Raw genomic sequence first — 23752 nt, 5'->3', positions numbered from 1 at the left:
GGCCCAAGGTCCCCTCCCTCATGATGCACTGCTGACTCTACAGCCAACACTCAAATTATATAAACGATCAAACCCTGCAGGGTGTTTTCTTAGAAACGCTATTCATTTGAACTGTTGATTCATTTCTTTTGATTAGAGAACTCTTTTCTTCCTTGGGACTTTTCGTCTTCACTCACTGTCGAGTATCAGAAAAAACGCAAATTTTTAGAAGTCCCACATAATCGGATTGCGCAGACATCACCTCTACTGTAACACTGACAGACGGTGTCTTCCAGACTTTGTCTAGTGTGCAAATGTGGATCAACATGCACACACTCGCGTGCTTCACCACACGCAAAATGACACAGCAAAGGCTGTCATCACCTCATCTTTTATCTCCAATGACTGCCCTGGGGACATCTTTCTTGGCCGACACAAATCGGCATCACTTTTGACGGCTGTCTAGCTATAGGCGCAAACCGCAGTCTAAGGAGTCCGAGATCGTTTCTGAACTCTCCATATCCTCACAGGCCCACACAACAGAGTCAGTCGTGCGGTTTCTGACGGTCAAGGGCATGAACTGCAGCTGCAGTTAAAAGGCACAGAAACACTGGCAAGGAGATTGTTATAGTTAACAAAGTATCAGGTAATCCACAGCGTGTCTGTTAACTGAAACGCATCATTACGGCTGAAGACGTCTGTCCTCTGAAACAAGCCCCGTGGCCTCCAGGGTAAAGGCGGATTGGGAAGACCGAGAAACAAGCCTTGAGGAAAACGGAGGGAAACAAGCATTGCAGGAAACGGGTAACATTCCTAATTTTTAAACAACTGACATGATTTTGAATCTTGAAAATGCTCAGCTGAGTTTTAAAGAGTTCCTTAAAAAGTGAGATGCTCAACATAAAAACAAAACAAAAGAACCATACTCTGGGACTAGGATGAAAACACACAGCAAAACTTTGCTTTCGTTTACGACTCTCATGAGGGAAAAACGGTCAGTATTTTTTCAATGAGACCTGCAGCCCAGGATGGCTCTACCCAGACATCCGAGTCGGGGGCGGCGTGGTGCACAAATCCTGCAGGATGCCAGTCAGCCCGACGTGGCGTGGAATTGGCTGTGACCGCAGGCAGCCCACGTCCCAGCTCCGGACGCGTCCCTGGGCGCACGCCCCCCTCGCCTGCCCAGCTTGTCCTGCTGGTCTCATCTTAGCCCCGAACACAAGCCAAACATCTTCCCGCTAAAGCGAATGAAACCAAAAGTGTCTCTACAGGGAACGAGCTCACTCTCGACAGAATTTGACAAATGAGGCCAAACTCCTTTAGAGAAGAAATACCAAAGCAGTGTCCCAGGCGGGCGGGCGGGAGCGAGCACGGGCACACGTGGGAGCGGGGAGGGGCCGGCTGACCTGGTGAGCAGCCGTGGCGGGCGGGAGCGAGCGGAGATCCAGGAGGGCCAAACGACAAGGTCTGGGAACCCCAGCGGGAGAAAGGAGCCTGGATGTAGTGGGGGCAGGGGGAGGGAGGTCAGAAAGGCTAGATCTGTGTTCAGGTTCTAACCGACACTAACCGCTTTGGGGTAGCACTGCCTTCGTTTGGTGGAACCTGGTCTTCCTGGAACACTGGTCTCTTCTTCGTCGTGTAAATCAAGCTCTTCTTCGTATTTAACTGTCTCTTTCCCAACTGGCATCAAATGGTCATCCAGTTCCCCTAAGAAATGTACAGAGAATTAGCATAAACAACCTGATTTTTGCCTCTCTAATGAGTATATAACCTGGAGCAGCACTGTGTTAGAAAGCAACTGGAAGAGGAATGAAAACTAAAGCGTCTTTGCTTTGATATCGCAGAGCGATCGGACGTGACGCGTTAGGCAGTCTGTTTCAGTATTCGTACATTCAACGTGAGCACGATCACAAACTCTGCTCCAAGATGCAAAAATAGCGTCCGAACGCGGCAGGCGCAGGGAGGACCGTGCACGGGGCTGCAGCGGCTGCGTGGGGACAGACGGCAGCTACCCTGGTGGGGGCCGGCATGGCATGCAGACTCGTGGAACCTCTGCACTGTATGCCGGAAACCAAGGGGACACTGCGTGTTAACTACAGGTCCATAAAAAAAAAACTTTTTATTTTTAAATAACATCTGAACGGAAAAACAGCACCCACCGTTTTACAAAGTCTATGGAAAACAAGACTTCCCATTTAAAAAAAATGGATTAATCTGTCAACTAAACTCATTTGAGAGACTGACCCATCAGAACACGAATGCTCATGATTGAACAGTTACAAGAAGACCCTTATGTGTTGAAAAGGGTCAGTGCGGGGAGCAGATGCCTCGGAGCCGTCTGCGGGGAGGTGTGGCCGTCGGGTAAGTGGCACACATAACGGAACCCTCGAGTCACCCCGTGTTTACGGCCGGCCGGCCTCGCCAGAGCGCACGGAGAGAGAGCAGGGCGTTCAGAGCGCCACAGAGTCCTGGGCCCTAGAGTCCCCGATGTGCTTTTGTTTCCCAGGTTCTCAGAGCCGCTTCTACCTGCGTGTGCGTCTCAGACGCTCTTACCGATCTTGTGCAGTTTTTCACAGCAGATGAGAGCGACGGCCCGCTCGGCCAGCCGGACGCAGCTCATCGGAGGGCCCTGGAAGTGACAGAAGACATGGCCACTGCGCGCACGCAGCCCTCGGTCGCTCACACGCGGCTCCCAGAAAACCTCCGCCCCAGCATCTTTAAAGTTGAGCTTTACCAGAGCGAAGCTCTTCGTTTTGAAAAAATGCCAACAAGTTTGTTCAAACCCTGATTTCCACAGGTGAAATGGCCACTTTTAAAAAGCCCTGCCCAGTAAAAAACCTAGGTCACTATCATGGAGATTTGACTATTTTAATGAGTACAGATTTCAGTAAGATCTTAATGGATCTTCTCTGGACTAATCTACAAACAGGAAAAAAAAAAAAAAACTAAAGATGTATCACAATGTGACTATGGCACACACATTAACAGAACCGATTTTCATGTGCCAGTGAAATTAGTCGTCCCGGAAGACCTGGAAATCAGTACTGGGTCCGAGGATGGCAGTTACACAGAGGCAGACTGTCAGGTGAACAACCAAACAACTACAAACGCCCAAATATATTTTAAAAATTCTATTCCTGCAAGGTTCTTCAGCCACAGCTGAGGGATTCGGTCAGACACGCTGACACTAGGAAGATCTCAGAGGAACCTGCAGGGGTCATCTAGTCCTACAGTCTGGGGAGGATCTGAGCGTGTGGTTGACCACAAGAGACTTAGAAACATTCTCTTGAGAACAGATTTAAAGCAGGGCGCCTGGGTGGCTCAGCCAAGCATCAGACTTTGGTTTGGGTCACAATCCCGTGGTTTGTGGATTTGAGCCCTGTGTCAGGCTCTCTGCTGTCAGTGCAGAGCCCGCTTCAGATCCTCTGTCTCCCTCTCTCTGCGCCCCCCCTCCCCCAGCCCTCCGGCACATTCTCTCTCTAAAATAAATGAACATTAAATTTAAAAAAACCAGATTTAAAGCTAAATTTACCTCTAACTTGCATTGGTATAGAGAAGCTGAAAAAAAAATCCATTAATGACATACTTTCAAGGCACAATCATTTCTTTTTCTACACTTACAACAATGGAGGCTCGAAGAGGTGAGTTAATTGGCAGATAAAGAGTTGAATAAAATGTACCATCAGGCAACTCTCGAGTTCTACATTTAGGAGCTAGATGAGTAAACGGATCACTTGGTAATCTAGCACAGTATCTGTGAAGAAAAAGAAATTCTGATGCTAAATCCAGAACTGAGAAATAGAGGAAAAAAATCCGTTTTGGTAGTCATATCCTGAAGTTTAATTTTTTACGTCCCTCTTCCCCTCTACTCGATTGGTACTGATATGTGGGGTTTGAGTTTCACTGCTACAAACTTTCAGTAAGAGGAACACTGCTGTCCAAAAGAGTCGTCTGCTGTGACATTCTGTGTCAGTGTACTGCCCAATGGGACGGCCACTGAGCACTTGAAATGTGGCGAGGACTGTTAGGAAACTCATTTCTAAATTTATTTCATGTTGATTGAAATGACTATTTGAACTTAAATAGACATGCCCGGTGCTAACACAGAAAGTATCGCATGGAATCCATCAGGGCACACAACGCCAGTGCTGGGTCCTTACTGTCCTGCGTGCACTGGCGAGCGAGCAGGGCCCGCCCAGGGAAGGCACCAGAAGAGGCTGGAAGGACAGCCCAGAGCCGACAGGACGGAAAGCATCAGAACAGGAAGCCCACCCCTCCCCTCCCACCACACGCCCACCGCAGCACACGGTGAGTGATGCAGGCCAGGAAGCTGGCTTCAAGGGCACTGAGACGAGCAAGGAGGGCGCTGGGACAGGAACGTGATCTGGTGGGAGCAGGACTCATGCAGGGGGGGCAGCGGAATGAGCGGCCGCCCTGCGAGGTCACGGCCCAGGCATTCAGGACACGCAAACACGGTGGCAGCCCTGCAGAATACGAGGCTGCCTGCATTCGGGGACACTGAACATAAAAGTAACTACTTTGAGGGCAATGGGAGTCCTATCTCTCACTATGGAAGAAGCCAGAAGTAAAGATGGAGGAGAGGAAAACTAGAATGGACCCTGTAGTGTCACAGTAAAGGTGGACGTGACAATATAAAGGAGGTCAGATAAGGAAATACGGCTATGAACGTGAACACACACACACACACACACACACACACGTGGTTTCTAGCTCTATCAACTAAGGAGCCTGCAAGCAGCAACACTCCAGAGGTGATAAACACACTCAGTGCTCACACGTTGGTTTCTAGACACCACTCATTTGCCGCTAGTGAAAACCAGAACCTTTTGGAGAAAAGCCAATATCTAGGCCGGGGTAAGGAAAGTAAGAGTTGAATCAACACCACCTTAGTGTGCCATAAAATAAGGAAGTGACCAAAGAATAAGAGTGATGTAAAAAAGACTCACTCGAAGGGGCTTTCACTGGCCAAATCTGAGATAACTGTGACGTCAAAGTAAATGACAAATGACAGTAAGCAGAATACAACCCACTAAATCAAACAGAAGTCCCTCAGTTCGTGTTCAATTAAAAAACAATAACAAAAAGAATTCACGAACAGAGAAATGAGAAAGCTCTTCGTTACGGCAGAATGCCAACAAACAGAACAACGGAATTAGAAAATGACCGTTTGGCAGATGCCACAGCCATGACCAATTCAGGCAAGAAATACCAATACTTACACGAATGGCCGAAGCCAGGAGGAGGGATACGTTTTACATGGTCTCAAACCATCTCCCCATCAACTATACACTCACTGTGAAGGGAGGAAAAGGCAACTCTACAACAGAGGGAGCGGGCGGCCCTGTGAGTGATCAGGGCCACCGCCACCAGGAAGAGCGCAGATGGGACACCGAGCGCCCCCGGCAGGGCAGGACGAGGACAACGTGGCATCGCTTCTGCTTCTGCGATGTGACGGCCCCAGCACATGACCTGGGGCTCGGCGTCAGAAACAGCAGAGAAAGCCACACTGAGAGACGGCCCACAAAATGGCTGGCCTACGAGCTTCAAAAGTGTCAAGGGCATTAACGTCAAGGAAAGACCAGAAGAGTTCCGGGCTGAAGGAGACTGGAGAGGTAAGGAAAATACCCCCCCCACCCCCGCCCCGCTCCTGACGGGTCCTCTCACTACCAGAAACATTCTCGTGGAACCGGACTGGGTCTCTCTGGGTGGGGGTATACGGGAGTTCTTGCAGTGTTCCTGCAACATTTTAAAGTCTGAAATGGTTCCAAATTAAAAAGCTAAAAAGAAAATCTTATGTCAGTTGCTCCTTTATTTTGCCTCTGTACAGAAGTTTGTCCTGATACATAATCTAGGTATGTTTCTGCTGTTCTTAGTTCTTGGCAATGTTATTACTGATTCTGGACAAAGTAAATTAGCACCTAATCAAAAATGGAAGCTAATTTATCATAATCTTGTAACATCACAGCTAATGGAAAATTCACATTCCTCAACATTCATGGCACGAGATTTTTCAGGCCAGTGAGCACTGTAAAATTAAGTCTCATTAAGAGAAGCATCCCTTGGGGCACCTGGGTGGCTCAGTCAGTTCAGCGTCCAACTTCAGCTCAGGTCATGATCTCATAGTTCGTGAGCTTGAGCCCCAGGTTGGGCTCCATGCTGACAGTTCGGGGCCTGCTCGGGATTCCCTCTCCCTGCCCCTCCCCAACTTGTGCTTTCTCTCTCTCTCAAATAAATAAACAGAGGGAAAAAAAATCACACCTTCATCAAGTCTGCCTTGCCAACAAAGCTAAACGTTTATCACGGCACAATAATGTTTTTACCTTTTGACCAAAAAGCAGCATGAATGGAAAAAAAGCAACATTTCTTTCTCTTGCCAAAATATTACAAGCCACAGACGGAAAGATTGGTGATTCTTTGCAACAGGCAAACACGACGATACTCACAGCTTTAGACTTAAATCGTGCAACACCCCTAGGTTCTCCACGTCAACGACTTCATGTCATACCTGTTGATGTGTCCAATGGCCGTGTTGATAGTGACCCGGGGACCACCGTCATCGGGCCGCAGCACGTACGGTGGAAACACGTCGTCATCATCCACGACAGGTTCAATGTCAGCCTCGCCCGTGTCGACGGACTTGGAACACTTGTTTCTCAAGATCTGAGCATTGGGAAAACAGATTTTACGCGAAGAACAAATGCTTCCTTTGCCATCCGCCAGCCGTCTGCCTCTGCCTCTGCGCCTACAGAAAAGGCCATCTTGGCGGGAAGCAACGTGCTCTCCTACACAAGCTTCAGGGCTCCGAGGTCACGTGGTGCGGAAACGACCCCCAGAGCGTCCCCCGCCCCCTCCAGTCACGTGGAGACACTCACCGCGTGCGCACACGGTTTGCATGGTACCGTACATACACACACACACACTCACACACACTCTCACTCACACACTCTCTCACACACACACACACTCACACACACACTCACACTCACACACACACACACGGGCTGTGTCATCACCTTCTGTCCGCTCCACTCAACTCAGTCCCTCAACTAGGACTGCAGTGTCCACACCAACAGGACGCTTTCCAGGCACGCTTCCCTGACAACCACAGGACCATTTCCACTGCGAGCTTTCAAACAGTTTGGAAAATACCACTGGGTCTGTGGTTGCCTGACTCTCTTACAACATTCACACTGCACACCCCTGTTGAGACTGCGCTCTGTAGATAACGGTGTTTTGGTCTGTGTCTCTGCACATAGAAAATAACTTAAAGACACCATACTGACTCTTGGAACTTACCTTTTCGATAGCTTTGTATGTCTTAAGGTCCTCTTCAAAACTTTTTATTTTGTCTGTATCCGCTAGCATTATGTAATTAGAGATCGGGGCCCTTGCCCTTCCCTTAGACTGAACGTAGGATCGATACTCTGTGGGTAAATCGAAACGCACCACCAAGTTGCATTTTGGTATGTCGACACCCTCTTCCACAATACTTGTTGCAATAAGCAGGTTGGTCTCATGTGCCCGAAATTTCCTAAGTACCTGAAAAAAGTCCACCAAGAAAAGCAATTCTAAGGAATTTCCAAAGGAACAGAGCAGTGCAAGTAAGTGAAAAGTGCCATTTCTGACACATACTCTAGGCGCACTCAGTCTAATTTAAGTCCAGGCTAAAGAAGACAACAACTTCACGCAAAACTCAAGATGCCTGAGCACATGCGCAAAGAGACTCTGACTTATTTTCAACTGGATGGGACTTGAGAAGTCAAAGGGCCCGTCACCATACACAAGTATGTACGAACCCTATAAAGCCTTCTGGTGGGAGAGGCTGGTTCTTCAACAGCCACAAGAGAATGTAACCAACAGAGTGACCAAGTGAATCCACTTCTGGGGTCCTGCTGATACTCTGGCCTCCCACAGTGGTATCTTACGTCCGTGACACTGTGCCAACAGCCCTCCAAAGATGTCAAAACTCTCTCACCAAAATCCCTCAAAAACACTTGTAATTAAAAAATTACAGGTAAGGTATTACTTACTTTCTGGCATCTTGGGACATTTTCAATTTAAGGAATCAGAACCACTAATTAAATAATTAAGTGAAAAATTTTTTATACTAGATTTAAAATAACACCATTTCCCAAATGAGAAGTTACATAAGAAAGTAAGGCTGGCTTTCAAACAGATCTACCACACTGGCTATGAGAGTCTCCAAACTTGGAGCGTCATCAAACAGCTATGACACAGAAAATGAACGCCAACAGGAATTATTCTCTCAGTTAAATAACAAACTGCAAATAGGAAGTTTCTGTTTGCCAGCCAGAACACTATATGAGGTTTCCCATCTTTACAATGCTGTCTCCTATATTAAGATCTTAGAATGTATGAAAAATATGAAGACAAAATCGTTAAAATATAGCCTTGTGTTTGAAGTAGTCAACCAAGGCAGGACTTTAAATGGAAACCATGGGAACAAAGTACTTCATCCTGTTGCTCAGTCATACGGAGTCGACAGGAGTCCTGGTTACACATGCTCTGTTTCTTCTAGGAAACGCCATCAGTCCGATGAAGGAGAATGAAGTGGTTGATGGTAATTAAGGCAAAACGGATTTCCTAGACAGCTCTTCTAACTCCGAACACACGAGGCACCAGAGAGCCACCTCGGCGGAGACAGCCAGTCTCTCTAGGAGCACGTCCTCTACGTTATCAGAAGCGCCACCGAGCAACTATGAAGGAAGGGAGCTCCTCTGAACGGAGTTCAACATATTCTGAAAATGGTTACTGTACGATTATTTCAACTTAAGTTACCTCTTCCTGTTTTCTGAATTCTGCTTCCATCTGTTTGTTACGAGGCTGATTCTTTCCAATGCCATGTCCAGTTATAAAATTGCTGCTGATGTAAGCCAGCTCTGGGTCTTGTTTGCCAGCTTCCTTTATCAATCTAAGAAAATTATATACATTTGGAAGTTAAGCATTGCTGAGGGGGGGAAAAAATTTAAACATTTGTTTGTAAGGTCTCCCTGACAATGGAAATACAGGTCTTTTTTGCCAACATACCTCACAAAATGGTCTTGGGGTTATTTGGGTTTAGCTTTTCTTTTTTTCAACGAGCTTAAACAGAAATCACTGCCACTCTGCACTGCGTAGATCTGTGGACCCACCATTTACAACACCAAATACAAAGCTGATTTAGACTGACGAACAAAACGGTCCCAGTACTTCAAACTTTCTAATTTGGCAGTGATGACTTACTAGGAATGCAGCCCGGCAGGGGACAGGGCCAGGCAGAGAGGAACATGGAATCCTCAAACATCTTGGCTTCAGGCCAGGACCTATAATGAACAAGCCGCACACACTTCTCTGAAAGCTCGCTGTACTTCTCCAAACACACACACACACACACACACACACACACACACACACACACACTCTCGTGGCCGCAGTCAAGGCCCTGCCTCAATGGCCAAGCTTCCACAGAACGCACACCAGCACGCTGAGGCTAAGGGGGGTTCTGCGGCAAGGGAGACCTCACGCTCCTGCTACGCGTCCTTAGGGGGCGCCTGCTGTGTGTGAAACCCAGCATGATTATTTCGGTCTCCCCGCAACACCCTCTATCACTGGAAGCAGCGCTCCAGGTCAAGAGAGGCCCCCTCCGTGTCCAACACTCTCCTGGCGTTCCCCCCTCAGCCGCTGACCCCCAGTTCTGCACAACGGAACGCCAGACTTCGGCACGGCAGTCAGTGCCAGAGTCCCTGGCCCAGGCTGCCAGGGAAGGGAGGCCCCCCGGGCCGGCCCTCTTCCTGCCCGGTCCTCGCATGAATGCAGAACGCCCGTAATCTAGCGCCGGCCTGCTGCCGGGCCACGGAAGGGAGCTGCAAGAGGGGATCGCATTACACGGGGACACAAGGTTAACAGTTAGCACTGCCATTACAGCTATTTTGGAAATATCCACATTCAAAAACTCAGCACACGGGATAAATGGTTCCACACCTGACGTAAGTGATTCCAGATGGGTCTTCTGAAGTCGTACGCATAGTATAAATTCCTAATAGAAAATTGCATTTTTAAGTAAAACCATTCTTTTTTTTTCCCTTTAAATACATGAAACAGACTAATATCAAAGAGCTGGAAGAAACCTTGAGTGGCCATCCAGAATATCTTTCTGCCTCCAAATCAGCCGAACATGTGCATGTCTAGGCTAGTTTAGGAGTCTGTTCTACATTCAAATACTTAACATGTTCAGAATCAGAAACTTCCTTAATATGCTCCAAGCTCTGTTTAGTTATTATAAGAAATCTATGACATCAGTAACATCTTTTACAGGCAAACAAATCACATGTCTAAAATATAAAATTAATCATCTTAGAAATAGACACGTCCAAATGTTAACATATGCAAATATGCATCAAGAATTAAAAATTGCATTTCGTGTCGGGCGTTAGGCAAATTAATTAATTTAATTAGGCAAAAAATGTATTTTACTTTGCCAAAATGATCGCTTTAGCAGATTTCAACTAGCTGAGAAGTGGAAGCATGAGGGTCATGCATTTCTCTTTAGAGAAACTTACATGGACAGCGCAGAGAGCAGAGGAGACAGCATTCACATTAACAAACCAAATCTCTTGTGAGGGGTAACCACACTTATACTGACGGTGTTTAGAGAGAAGGTTCTATCGGTAAATGAGGGATGCCTGATCACATTCCTCAGACAAAGCCCCAGGCTTCCAGAGGAACAAGGCTCTGTGGAGGTCAGGGCGCTCACAAGCGAGTCACACAAACGCTTAGCGACCTGGGAGTACCACGAACAGGTAAGCCGAAGTCTTCCTTGCTTCCTTTGACTTTTACACGGAGTTTACGGGAGCTGCTGCACGAGCAAGCGCTTCACGGACCCCGCCGCTCTCTAGAGCACAGAGCTTCTCCAACTCTCCGCGGCTAAGAACCAGTTATTTTTGTTTCTCATTTCGAATCCATCAGAGAGCAGATTTTTGTAAAATTCCATGAAAATTTACTAAGAAAATGAAATAAATTTTCAAGACCTAACTAATATTCGGCAGACATCACTTGCTGTCAAAATAGAGTTTCTAGATGTTTACCGTCAATCGCTGTACCTAACTCCGCGGACACCAACCCACCGATCACAACGTGTGTGTACGCACATCGCCTCCCCAGTTACATTACAAACAGCATGGCGGGGGCGCCGGCCTGCCTCAGCCAGTCGGGCGTCTGACTCTGGATACTGACTCAGGTCCTGATCTCAAGGTCTCTGGGATCGAGCCCTGTGTCAGGCTCCGCACTGACAGTGCACAGCCTGCTTGGGATATTCTCTCTCTCTCTCTCTCTCTCTCTCTCTCTCTCTCTCTCTCTCTCTCTCTCTTGCTCTCAAGATGAATGAATAAACATCAAAGAAAAAAATAGCATGGCCAGAAATAGAAAATACATGCACTAGATTCAGAAAACTAGTAGAACCGTGATTTGACTAAATGTGCTAATTTATGCAGACACCCGTAAGGGGAAAAAAATTCAAAGAAACAAACACATCATTTGAAATGTGTGCCAAGTACTAAAATATGTTAACGATAGCTTTTAGTAGTCTCCTTACTCCTTACTTTTTTAACAACACGAGCAAATCAAATGTAATTCCTCTGCGATTCTACCAGTATACAGACACTACGTGCCCCGAACGCGTGCATGAAGCACATAAGAAAACAGCACTACGGTATCAGTTGACAGAACAGCCATTTTCATATATGTTGTTAAGAGACAGAGAAATTATTTCTATTTCACAAATGAGGATGCTGAGGCTTTAAAGAGCCAAGTAACTTTCGGGGTGCCTGGGCAGCTCAGTCAGCCGAGCGTCCGACTCTTGATTTCAACTCAGGTCATCATCTCCCAGTTCACGGGTTCGAGCCCCATGTTGGGCTCCGCACTATCAGTGTAGAGCCTACTTGGGATTCTCTCTCCCGCTCTCTCTCTGCCCCTCCCCCCATGCGTGCTTTCTCTCTCTCAAAAGGAGTAAACATTTTTAAAGAAGTTAAATAACTTCCACAGGTTGTACATCTAAAAGAATGAGTTGGACTAAAAGGAACCGGGGCTCCTTGGCGACACGGCTGACCCCCAGCTGCAGCGGGAGCAGACGAGAAGGCCTAGGGCGTCCCGCACTCTACCAGGCGAGGAAGCCCTGGGAGAAGCGACAGACCGGATGCGGGCACGTGGAAGGGACCCAGGAGCTGACCCCAGAGAGCCCCTGCAGCTCAGAGGGGAACAGCGAGAACGGGAAGATGAATGACCCAGCGTCAGGCTGAAGCCCGAAGTGCCCCATGACATGGCTCCGGCGGCTAAGCTTCTGGCTTCGGCTCAGGTCACGATCTCGCAGTTCTGGACTCTGCGCCCCGTGTCGGACTCCGTGCTGACGGCTCAGAGCCTGGAGCCTGCTTCAGATTCTGTGTCTCCCCCCACCCCCTCTCTGCCCTTCCCATGCTCATGCTCATGCTCTGTCTCTCAATAATAAATAAAAACATTTTTAAAAGTTAAAAAAATATATATATTTTTTTTCATATATTTGAAAGGTTAAGTTATAAACTGAGGTGTCTGGGTGGCTCAGTCGGGTAAGCATCCAACTCTTGGTTTTGGCTCAGATCATGATCTCACAGTTCATGGGTCTGAGCTCCACACGGCGCTCTGTGCTGACAGCGCAGAGCCTACCGGGGGTTCTCTAACGCTTTCTGCACCTCCCCCGCTCACATGTGCTCGCTTGCTCTCTCTCTCTCTCTCTCTCTCTCTCTCTCTCTCTCTCAAAATATAAACTAAAAAAAAACATTATAAACCACAAAGCCCTACATACCGAAGGCAAAAGGAAAACTATCCTCAGAAGACTGTGCACGTAGCTACGTCATACACAGGAGCAGCTATGACTCGTTTTAATCAGGAGAGGACGAACTGCCATGTTCACAACAGCCTAGCCCGCGTGCAGCTCCTCGCCAAGGAGGGGCTTTCCTCCCATTAAACAGATGGAAGGAAAGAGTGTGGATCTCAGGAAGGTTTTCTAAGCTTATTACAAAGCTTACTGGAGCAAGGCCTCTATTGTATATTTAATTAGCTGCCCACAAAGCCGACTCTCAAGCCTCTCCTGATTCATCATCCAACACCGAATCCCGGCCACATTTCATGAAAGCTGATCACAGGCAATCTGACCCTCAGAGTCCATAGGAAATAACGGGTTGATTTCCGGTAAACGGTCTCAGGCTAGTATTCCTGACGTGAAAAGGGGCACAGCTCTACATTTAAGAAGAGTGCATGTAGAGAAGAGGGCAAAGAAGAAAATGTACCCCATTTCTCCTAAGCCCCACAAAATGTATTTAATTCTTAAACCATCCTGTCTGGAGGCAGGGCCGTAAGGAGGCGTGAGGGGCCCCCTGAAATGCTTCTCCCCCTTTCTAAGACAGAATCCTGACGGTCCTGCTCCCCCTGGTCTGTCTCCTGGAGGTCTGCCCACCGCAAAGTAAAGCGTGGGTCTTTTGTGCTCTGTGACGCCCAAGGGCGTCGTGATTGTAGAACCAGGAGGGAGGGAGGGAGGATACCAGGATTCTAGAACCGTCCTGGCCACTGCCATGCACTTTCACTCAGAGTCAATCACTTTTCCTCCTGAGGCCCTTTCTTTTTCATAAAAATAAGTGGGCTGGATTAGACAGGCAAGGAGTTCCTTTCCAACCCTAACCTTCTGATTCCAATGTAATTCACGACCTAACGATATTTGACTCTACTCATCATAAGGATCAGGCCCAATGACTGTGAAAATTACCAGACTAAAAACCTCCAGATGACTACCCCAGAGTCCAATTTCTCATTACTCAAGTAAGTTTTCAAAGCTCGAAAACAATCAGAAGCAGTCTGGTGGGGGGGGACGGGGGGAGATCCCAAATTACCACAGGAACCAAAGCTGAATTCCTCCTCAAAGATCACTACCTGCAGAAACGACTCAGAGTTCAGCTCCGGCCAATTAATGGCTCTCAGGGAGAAACGTATCATTGTCTGAAGGACAACATAAGGACGCTTTCTGGCCCTTAGACACCACAGGCATCTGTGCACAAACCAAAAAGAACCATCTGTTACGTGCCTGTCCGACACGAATTTGGAGTACCGCTCCTTGGCTGGGCTCACACGCTCAAGTAGGCAGGTGGAAATGGGAATCCACAGCCTACTCTGGACCCAGGTCATCCTTTTCCAATCTTCTGAATCCTTCCCCACCATTTCTATTTTCTTCTGATTCAGAAAATTTAAAAACTATGTTTAATGTTGATTTTATTTTTATGTAAGAGAGAGACCGAGCACGAGCAGGGGAGTAGCAGAGAGAGAGAGGGAGACAGAATCCGAAGCAGGCTCCAGGCTCTGAGCTGCCAGCACAGAGCCCGACACGGGGCTCGAACCCACGAGCTGCGAGATCATGACCTGAGCTGAGGTCGGACGCCTCAGCAACTGAGCCCCGCAGGCGCCCGCAGAAAATTTTAACATATAGTCTGTGAACCAATCCTCAGTGCAAATCCGGCTGTCCTCAACTGTTTCCACTGCGAATCTGCAAACCCAAATCAACGTTTGTTGAGATCAAAGAGCGAACAGCAAGGACGACAGAACGACCACGAGAGTCCCAGGGAAAAGCCGTCCTCGAACCACGTGACGGGGAGCGCTCGGCGCGGCCCGCTCAGCACACGCCTGGCGCCGTCACAGGCGAACGACGCGGCCGCGTCGAACCGCTGGGCAGGAAACAAAGCGTTCACTTGTAATGGAACTCGGCTTTTCCACACTGGCTCTCGGTGTCCGTGGATTACAGCTGATTAGCATGCTTCAGGAGGAAAACCAAAACCCCACCTCAGGCCACGGCGGATCTAGCCTCTCGGGGGCGCCACCGTCCTACCCGCGCCCCCCCTGCCTGCGAGGCGGGCCCAGCATCGCACGCCGCCGAGGACGGGCCGAGGGACGGCCACTCGCCTGGGCCTTCCGCGGTCTCCGCGCAGTCAGCGCGTCCCCCCAGGCCGGAACCACGTCAGTCGTGCCCACTCACCTGTTTAAGACAACGGCGGTGTACCTTCTTTCCACAAAGATGATCCCGCACAGGATGTTGGTGAACGGAGACGGGAAGCTGGTCTCCGGCTTCTCCTTCTCCTCGAGCTCCTCGTCGTCCTCGTCGTCCTCGGAGTCGCTCCAGGACACGTAGTTATCCTGGTTCCTGTTGTTGTACCACTCGACGCTCTCGAACTGCTGCCGCTCGTACGGCTTGTACTTGCGCAAGATTTCGAGCAGCTTGATGACTTTCGGGGTCACGAATTTCAGGTCGAGGGAGGCAGGAGAGAAGTGCTCTTCACACAGTGCGTGGATCTTCCTCAGGAAGGTGTCTGTGAACAACAGGAACTTCCTGCGCAGCTCCTCCTGCTCGTGCTTGATGTACTTCTGCAGCTCCCGGACCATCATGCCGGCGACCTTGTCCGCGCACCAGGGGCCCAGGACCACCAACACGGCGCGGCAGTCGGACAGGATCTACAGAGCAACGCCAAGAGCCAGATGCTGAACGGTAACCTCTGCAGCACTTTCACGTGCACTTTCACCGGATTTCGGCTGCCTTCAATCTGCTCCTTCGAAACCAATGTACCCCACAGAGACAGCCAATTCCTCAAGGCCGAAAGGAGCGGCCGGGGGGCTTCTTTTAATCTCTCCTTTTTCAGATACCGATATGCCCAGAACCATCCTTTTTCTCCCCCCAGAAAAGGTAATGGTTAACATAATATAAAAAATGCAACTCTATAAGCTTAATAAGCCTTAATTCCAGTTTTATGACTGACTACTACTCCTGTTAGTCAGGAGCACAGAACCACTTACTGCCCGGGAAGTAGGCCAGGGATTATGCAGCAGAGCCATTTTCTTTGAGGCACCAGAGAAGAGCAAGACAGTTTTCCTTGCACCTTCCGCCCAGAGCGCCACATCGAACCACCCTCGCTCAGAGCGGAACGGAACCCCCTCGCGAGGCTGTAAGTGAGGAACCGCCAGCTCTGCAGGCCAGTCAGAGGCAAACTGGGTTGAATGCAGAGAAATCAAGGGCTGAGGAGAGTGTAGGCATTGCTGTTCCCGAAAAAAAGTCATCAGGAGAGACACCTGGCCTCCGATGTAACAGCGTTATGCACGGTTTGTCAAGGCCTAGGATGACGGTTCTCGAACGTTAATGCATCGGGACACCTGGAGATCTGGGCACAGCTCAGCTGGCGGGACCCCTCCCTGAGCTCCAGCTTCGGCAGGTCAAGGATGGGCCCCTAAGCTGTCCTAACAAGTCCCAGGGGGCCACAGACACTGCTGATCTGGGGTTCACGCTCCGAGAACCACCGATCTGACGGCATCTCCTCCCAAAGCTGTACTGCTCCGGAGCGACAGCTCAGACCCGGTTACACACGGGGGAAGAGCACACGAATTCACTGAGCCCGAGGGTGGGAGCAGGGACTACCTGATCTGACCAAACAGCAACGACGGGCCCCACCCCATCTCCTTGGTTTTCTCTTCCCAACCCATCTCCTTAAACCAAGCAGGGATACACACTTAATAATCTGCCAGGTAACCATAAACTCAACCCACTGTGATCCATTCAGTGAAAAATGTCCAGAAAGAAGAAGATAAGCCTTTGAACGGATACCTAACAACAGCCTCAGAAGACACACACTGTCACTTCAGCATGAAAAATAAACAGAAGCCTTTGATCGTACTTCCTTTACCTACTTGCACACGCTTACCTGTTTAGAAATCAAAGTCGAGTCCCTCTCCTTCGAATGCGCAGATACGTTACAGTCGTTGATGAAGCTGAGCGCCTCCTCCAGCTCCTGCAGCAGGCGGCCGTAGAGGCCGCTTCTGTCTGTGAACGGCCCACAGTCCACCACAATCTCACATGGCTGAGAAGTGTACCTTCAACAGGAAACACCAGTCGTCCCTGCCACAGTGAACTCGTTCCCGCACCACGACCCAGGACTTCGCATCTACGCGCTGGGATCCCAGGCCGGCTCCCGGGGTCTTCCCCACGGGGGCTCAGATGTGCTACGCTTGCTCTCGAAGCCCCAGGAGCGACTGCCTAAGGCCACATTCACAGCATTCCAGGAGTCTTGGTGTGATCTTAAGAGCCCAGGGTTTTGCTTTGGTTTTTAGGTTTAGGCTTTCAGCTTTTGTCTCTTTGGGGATCAAGATACTCAACTCAATGATGATTACTTCTCAGACACAGAAATAGGGGCAGGGGGCATAACATAGAGGGAAAATGTTATTAAATCTACCCACCTCCATACAGTTTGAAACTTTTAGCATTTGCAAATTCAATTTTATTTTCATGTCTTTTTACTGTATCCTTGTAAGAAAAGTCACTTAACTTTGAACTGATTATGGTATCGTCCTTGGATCTCATGCCTTTCATGAAACAGGACAATCAGAACAGCACATAATACTTGAAAATATGATCAATGACTGGAGCGCCTGGGTGGCTCAGTCGGTTAAGCATCTGACTTCCGCTCAGGCTGTGATCTCATGGCTTGTGGGTTCAAGCCCCTGCTTCAGGCTCTGTGCTGACAGCTCAGAGGCTGGAGCAGGCTTCGGACTCTGGGTCCCCTTCCTTTGTCCCTTCCCCCACTCATGCTCTTTTTTTCTCTCTCAAAAATACACATAAAAAAAATTAAGAAATAAATAAAAGCACTAACAACGATTAAGGAAACGAAATACACTAAGGACATATTTAAACACTACAGTCTTCATTATTCTCAATCAGGATGTATTAACTAGAGAGGCACGCTTAGAGAACTAGGAAGCACCAGACTCAATAGATCACATATCAGTTTTACTTAAACGCTCTAACACGTCTACTTCTGAAAACTCCAAGCAGTGCAGGCCGCCCAATGTACTTCGGAGCAGATGAAAGCAAAAGTACAGCCTTTTACTTCCACATCAGAGCATTTCTGGTTCAAGAAAGCCAAAACCAACACTTCCGAAAAGTCACGAGACGTGTATTTCGTTCGGCATTTGAATCCTTACATCCCATGAATCTGAAACATTATCTTTTCTTCTCATTCTACAAAGAGATCTTCCCCCAAGTTCCTATTAAATGGCAGGCACACTGCAAGATGTTTTCTATGTATCATTGAGACGGATGATCAAAGAATCCTCTGAAACCACTGACTGTCAACACCATTTCACTGGTTCCAGGACAATAAATGACTCACCTGAAATTACACACCTTCCAGTCAGTGGAAGACAGGATTTTGAAACCTGTGTGATTTAACTCCCTAACCCGAGAAATCAACTCCTCTAGTCATGATAACTGCCCCAAGAACTACTGCTTATAAAGATGCTTTAATATGATCTTAGATTTAGAGAAGTAAATCTATGGGTTAGATTCATCTAAAAACCTAATTTATATAGGCTCCCATCCACCAACTCAATTCAGAAAGTGTATATGTGTGCATGTTTTACTGAAACTCAGAACTACCTTCTCAAAGACACAAACCTAGAAAGCATAAATAACATTGTTCTCAGATATTCACCCCCATTTCCAAAACAACGGGGTGTTTCCAGTTTAAAATATAGTGTTAGGGGCGCCTGGGTGGCTTAGTTGGTTAAGCATCCGACTTCGGCTCAGGACATGACCTTGTGGTTTGTTGAGTTTGAGCCCCGTGTTGGGTTCTGTGCTGACAGCTTGGAGCATAGAGCCTGCTTTGGATTCTGTCTCTCTCTCTCTCTCTCTCTCTCTCTCTCTCTTTCTCTCTCTCTCTCTCTGTCCCTCCCCCACTCATGCTCTATTTCTTTCTCTCTCTCTCTCAAAAATAAACATAAAAAAATTGTTTTTAAACATAATGCAAAACCCTGAATTCTGTCCATAAAGTCGTGTTCTTTCAAAGTATCACACGGACACTCTGGTCGGAACGACCACACACACACACACACACACACACACACACACACACACACGGACAGAAACAAGTGTCCCGTCCTCGTCCACGCCAGCAAACAGAAGGGGCCCATACTCATGCCCTCCGTCTGCTGCTCTCCGTGGAAACGGGGAGACCCCTGCCCCGCAGGTTCTCGGACTCGCTGGCCCCCTGGACGGGCGCTGTCCAGGAGGCCCGGGAAAGGCACCAGAGGCGCGGGTCCAGCCAAGCGCATACCTGTCGAGGACCACCAGGTCCGTTGCGGTCTCGGCATTACTCTTGAGGATTTCCTCCAGCTTCTGGATCTTTTCTTCCAATTCCTCGGGATCGCATTTCCCATTTAAAATGGAAGCAGTTAGTCCCAAAATACGAGGACACGAGGGACAATTTTCACAGAGCTAACAGGATAAAAGATACTGACAGTAAGACATTTGTTCTGCGAGGCCAGAAGGACAGACACACCGCCAGACTAACGCACGTCAGGAAGACGGGCAGATGCTAAAAATGTCACTTAATTCAACTAGTGGAGCCTGTTTCAAAGATCTCTGTCCAACAGGCACATGTAAATACACTACGACAGATCATGTAATTAATTCACTGCAGGTTACGTACTTCGTTTATTTATGTTTAAAATTTTATCATAGGATTATATTTACCACAGGTTACTCGTGATAGTTCATCATTCTAGATCTCATTGAAAATTAAATTAATATCCATTCGTTCATACATGGAACCCTGTAATATCAAACTGCTTTTGATCTATAAACACACTGCTTATTCTCAGGAATCTGACTTCCACTAAGACCGATAGAATCTAAAACCTCACCTTCATGATCTCTCGGTAGGGGTGATCTAGGATCGCAAGGTGGCACTCATCAAACACCAACAGGTTAATGTCTGACAGCGACAGGTAACCATTTTTCAAAACATTCAAGGCGACATAGCAAGTCATAACGAGAACCTAAAAGAAAGCTCACATCAGCGTACGCACGTGCGCTGGCCCACCAGCGTGCAAGTCTACGGAATCAGAACAAACACCACCGTTTCGGGGTGAGGAGCGCAGAACTCGTTAGTCAAAATCAAGAGACGTTCTAAATGTATGCAGGCTGATGCTCTGGAACCAAGAAGGAGAGACGGGAAAATGGGGAAACAGACTGGGAGCAAAAGCACCCTTGATGACACAGACATGTTTTTATGATAAATCTCCTAAAACTACTTCAGGTGGTCGGGTTCCCGTAGCCGTATTTGACTGAGGAGCCCTCCTGGTTTAATCACACCACAAAACGACTTGCCCTGTGTTTTCCTCTTTTTTCCTGCTGAACTGTCCAGGTTTTCTGGAAGAAGACACCGACTGTGACTAAACGTTCTTCTGAGGGTACTGTCTCTGTGTGGACAGGCCAACGTTTTATTCATGAGGACTCGACCCATGTGCGAGGCACATGCAGTGTGGACGGCTCCAGCTCGTCAGGAGGCATCTCTCAACCATCACCGCCAAAAAGACCTCAAGGCACGCTGGGCCCATGGAAGCGCGCACGGTAAAGGAGGTCTCTGTCAGAGACCCGGAGGTCCCAACCGAGAGGCATCTCTGGTTTCAAGACATTAACTCAGGCATGAAGCTTCCGCAAAGCAGGCTATCTACAAGCGGGAAGTACGTCATCAGAATTTGTGTTTTTCCAGCCAATAAATCACACTGTAAAGCTGTTTCTCTTCTGTGAAGTAAGAGCAACGTTGTAAGTTACTGTTTATTTGGTTTTAGGCTTGGAGAGTGAAAAAGAGCAAGGAAGGGCTAGCTTCTAGGCTGACAAAGTAGAGGAAAAGAGTTTTCAAACGAAGCGAAGACAACCAGGATGAAAAGTCACCTTATAAACGAAGTCGAGGACTCGCAGGGACTGACAAAGGGGAATTTCGCTCCAAGTCCTACCTGGTGCTTAGTAAACTCTTGGTTCCATTTCTCTTTCGTCCAAGACGCATTCACTTCTAGGTCTGAGTACTCCCCAACCTTGAGATCCGAATGAGTTCTCACAGCTGACACTTGCTGAGCGACCTGGTGTGCTGATTGCAGACACAAATACCCCTTGTAAATACGACAAACCGTATCTAGCTGGCTCTCTGGACTACCGGTGATTAGGCTGCTAGGGAAATCCTTATTATTATACATATCACTACCTAATCCCCAAGGTTTTACATAGCCACTTTACAACTGTATTTCCTCCACTTGGGTTTCTCCATCTCCACCCCCCCCGCCCCTCCCCCATTCTCTCTCTCTCTCTCTCTCAAAACCAATAAATAAACCTTTTTAAAAAGTGCGCTTAACCATAAGATCCCATCCAATCCCCTGCACACAACCCGACAAGGAACTTGCGGTATTACCGGAGTTGACCAAGAACACTGTCCTTTTCTCGTTTCTGTTGAAGTCCCCCCGGATCTGGTAGGACAGCTCTTTAGTGAGCAGCACTGCAATAAAGGTCTTCCCTGAGCCAGTGTTTAAACAGACGATGGTGTTATGATCCAGAGCCGCTTCGAGCAGTTCCACCTAGAAATGCAGTGGGGGAGGAGGACACACTGCTGGTCTAAGTACAACACTGGGAAAACCGGATTTTGTTTTAATTTGGGAAATCTGGCTCTTTCCTAACATCTTCCTCTGATAAATCTGCCAAAGCAGAGACTTTCTGTATCTTTTCAGACGGAGGAGACTCACGGGCGTGACAACGCCTGTTACACGCAGCTGGCTGTAAGTACGCAGGGGGAACGTTTACAATTTGAGAATCAGTTCTGCGGGGCTGGGGGGAAGGCAGGAAACTCCTCAAGAGTAACACGGACAGCTAAACCGACAGTCACCGCGGGCCTCCTAGCTCCTGGCTGTTCAAACCCACCCCCACCCCCACCCAGCCCCTGAGGACAGACCCCCACGCCCAGTGGATATGGCGGAGTGGCGAGGTTTCCAGGGGGGAACGAGGAGGAACCTCACAAATAAAATGATCACATCAATCGCCCGGCAGAGGTTAGAAAGGGAAAAGGGCTACTACAAACAAGTTACCCGGAAGGAGAAAATTAATCAGACGAGGGGGCCTGGACAGGTGAATGGGTTTTCCAGAAGGCACGTCCACGACGCGCTAATGGACTCCGTTTCAGAAAGCGCTCCAGTAGCAGTGTCCTCGTCAGTACCTGATATTTTCTCGGCGTATAAATGTTATCATGGATCGCTTCTTGTTGCCACGGCAGTCCGAAGAAAGGGCCCATTGGCGAGGAGGCGGGGGTCACGAGCTGCAGGCCCGCCATGCTGAGCGGCCGCGAAGCAGGGCTGCCGTTCATCCAGGGCTCCTCTCACTGCATTCTGCGCTGGCGCAGCTTACTAGGAGGGAGAGAGCGCACCGTTACTTACACCACCAGGCGGGCCGAGGGGAAAGAGGCCAAGAAACGAGAGAGACTTCAAAATGTCATTCCAACGGACCTTTCAAACTTCCCCGTAACTGTGTGAGCTTTGTCTTGATCGGAGGGAGCACTGTGAGAGTCGAGCGTTCTGCACTTCCCGACCCAGCAACTCTACCCCTAGAAAGTCGTCGGAAAGAACTAGGCAACTGCACAGAGATACAAGGACACGAAAACTGAGTGCTGCATTATCACCTGAGAGCAAGCAACACCTTCGAGAGGCATTTGAACGTATTTCTTTAACACAAAACGGGCTAAGTAAATGATGGTACAGTTATGTCATGGGGTACTTTGAACCCGTGAAGACAATCCGTATCTTTATTGACTGATATACAACCGTGCCCATCATATACCTTCAAAAGAAAAGGTAAATATGTGCCTTGTTAATTGTATATGTATCTACATACGAAGCATGTGGGTACATAAATAAACGTATTTCAAGCATTCTTTGTCAATTCTATGACGCCACTACCGATAAACTTACGAGACGGCGTTTGGAAGGCACTGAGCACTGGACCTACACTCAGGGAAGATTCAAATGCCTGCTGACACTTTGTCACCTTCTCGAAAGACCATACACACATAGGTCTTTTCCTCAATCGACAACCTACTCAACTGCACAGCTGACCAACTATTTTAAATATCTAACTTTAACATTACACACACCCTAGATGAACTGAGCCTAAGGGCACCACTCTGAGCTTTTCACAGTAGGTAAGCACGCTTCTGTATTTCACGTCTTAAGATGAATCTGACTGTGTAAAATGACAAACTAAACCGGAGTCTTTTGAAAACTCCTACCCTGCAGACAGAGGGTCAGTGTCGCCAACCCCAACGTGGGAGTCCCACCGTCAGCATCCCGACCGTCAGCAGCCCTCACTTCCCCCCACGGAAACTTCCGCCCCCATGCTGCTTGGGAATTTTCACTGTGATCACTCTAGGCGACCGGAAAGAAGCCCAGTGTCCATTCCTTGACAAGAGCCTTTGGGTCTCCCGACACGTGAAATGTACAGCCAAGTTACAGGACAGGGACTAAGTTGTCCCCCTAATCCAACGAGAAGTCTCCAGCGTGGTCTCCTTCGTGCATGGGCTCAATCCCAGACCCCGACTTCAGAGAGCAGTTCAGTGGACCACAACTCAACACCTGGCCAACACCGGGCGGTCTCCAGAAGCAGTGGGGGCGCGGGGCCGCAGGTGCCAAGGACGGCAGCGAGGCAGACGGGATGGCCCACGACTGCTCCCGCCAGCCTCTGGGAGGAGGATGGCTTGCAGAGGGCTGCAGGGCACAGTGTGAAAGCTACCGACTGTGATCCTCCTAGCAGTGATCTGCTCCTCGTCTACCGAACCGAAGCCCCATCAACCAACTGTTCTCAGCACCCAACACCTGGCGTTCACTG

The 23752-nt window shown here is 48.6% G+C and overlaps 1 protein-coding gene across 4 annotated transcripts in view; it reads right to left on the bottom strand.

The window, feature by feature from the left end:
• Positions 1 to 23752, bottom strand: part of DICER1 (dicer 1, ribonuclease III) — a 69655-nt gene that overhangs the window by 22306 nt on the left and 23597 nt on the right. For 3 of the 4 annotated variants that reach the window (XM_029950205.1, XM_029950206.1, XM_029950208.1), the window contains 13 exons: positions 22092 to 22278; positions 21297 to 21459; positions 20848 to 20978; positions 19753 to 19887; positions 19164 to 19324; positions 16758 to 16926; positions 15047 to 15519; positions 8800 to 8932; positions 7297 to 7539; positions 6506 to 6660; positions 3601 to 3733; positions 2533 to 2608; positions 1547 to 1686 (listed from right to left, as the gene is read on the bottom strand). In XM_029950205.1, coding sequence (XP_029806065.1) covers positions 1547 to 1686; positions 2533 to 2608; positions 3601 to 3733; positions 6506 to 6660; positions 7297 to 7539; positions 8800 to 8932; positions 15047 to 15519; positions 16758 to 16926; positions 19164 to 19324; positions 19753 to 19887; positions 20848 to 20978; positions 21297 to 21459; positions 22092 to 22238 — 2259 coding nt within the window. In that variant the 5' untranslated portion in view covers positions 22239 to 22278. Of the gene's footprint in view, positions 1 to 1546; positions 1687 to 2532; positions 2609 to 3600; positions 3734 to 6505; positions 6661 to 7296; positions 7540 to 8799; positions 8933 to 15046; positions 15520 to 16757; positions 16927 to 19163; positions 19325 to 19752; positions 19888 to 20847; positions 20979 to 21296; positions 21460 to 22091; positions 22279 to 22377; positions 22399 to 23752 lie in introns of those variants that run through there. The other variant, XM_029950207.1, reaches the window with a different exon arrangement.

This window comes from Suricata suricatta, chromosome 9 (assembly GCF_006229205.1).
Source record: "Suricata suricatta isolate VVHF042 chromosome 9, meerkat_22Aug2017_6uvM2_HiC, whole genome shotgun sequence".
Classification (NCBI taxonomy): domain Eukaryota; kingdom Metazoa; phylum Chordata; class Mammalia; order Carnivora; family Herpestidae; genus Suricata; species Suricata suricatta.
This window is presented reverse-complemented; position numbering and strand designations above follow the sequence as displayed.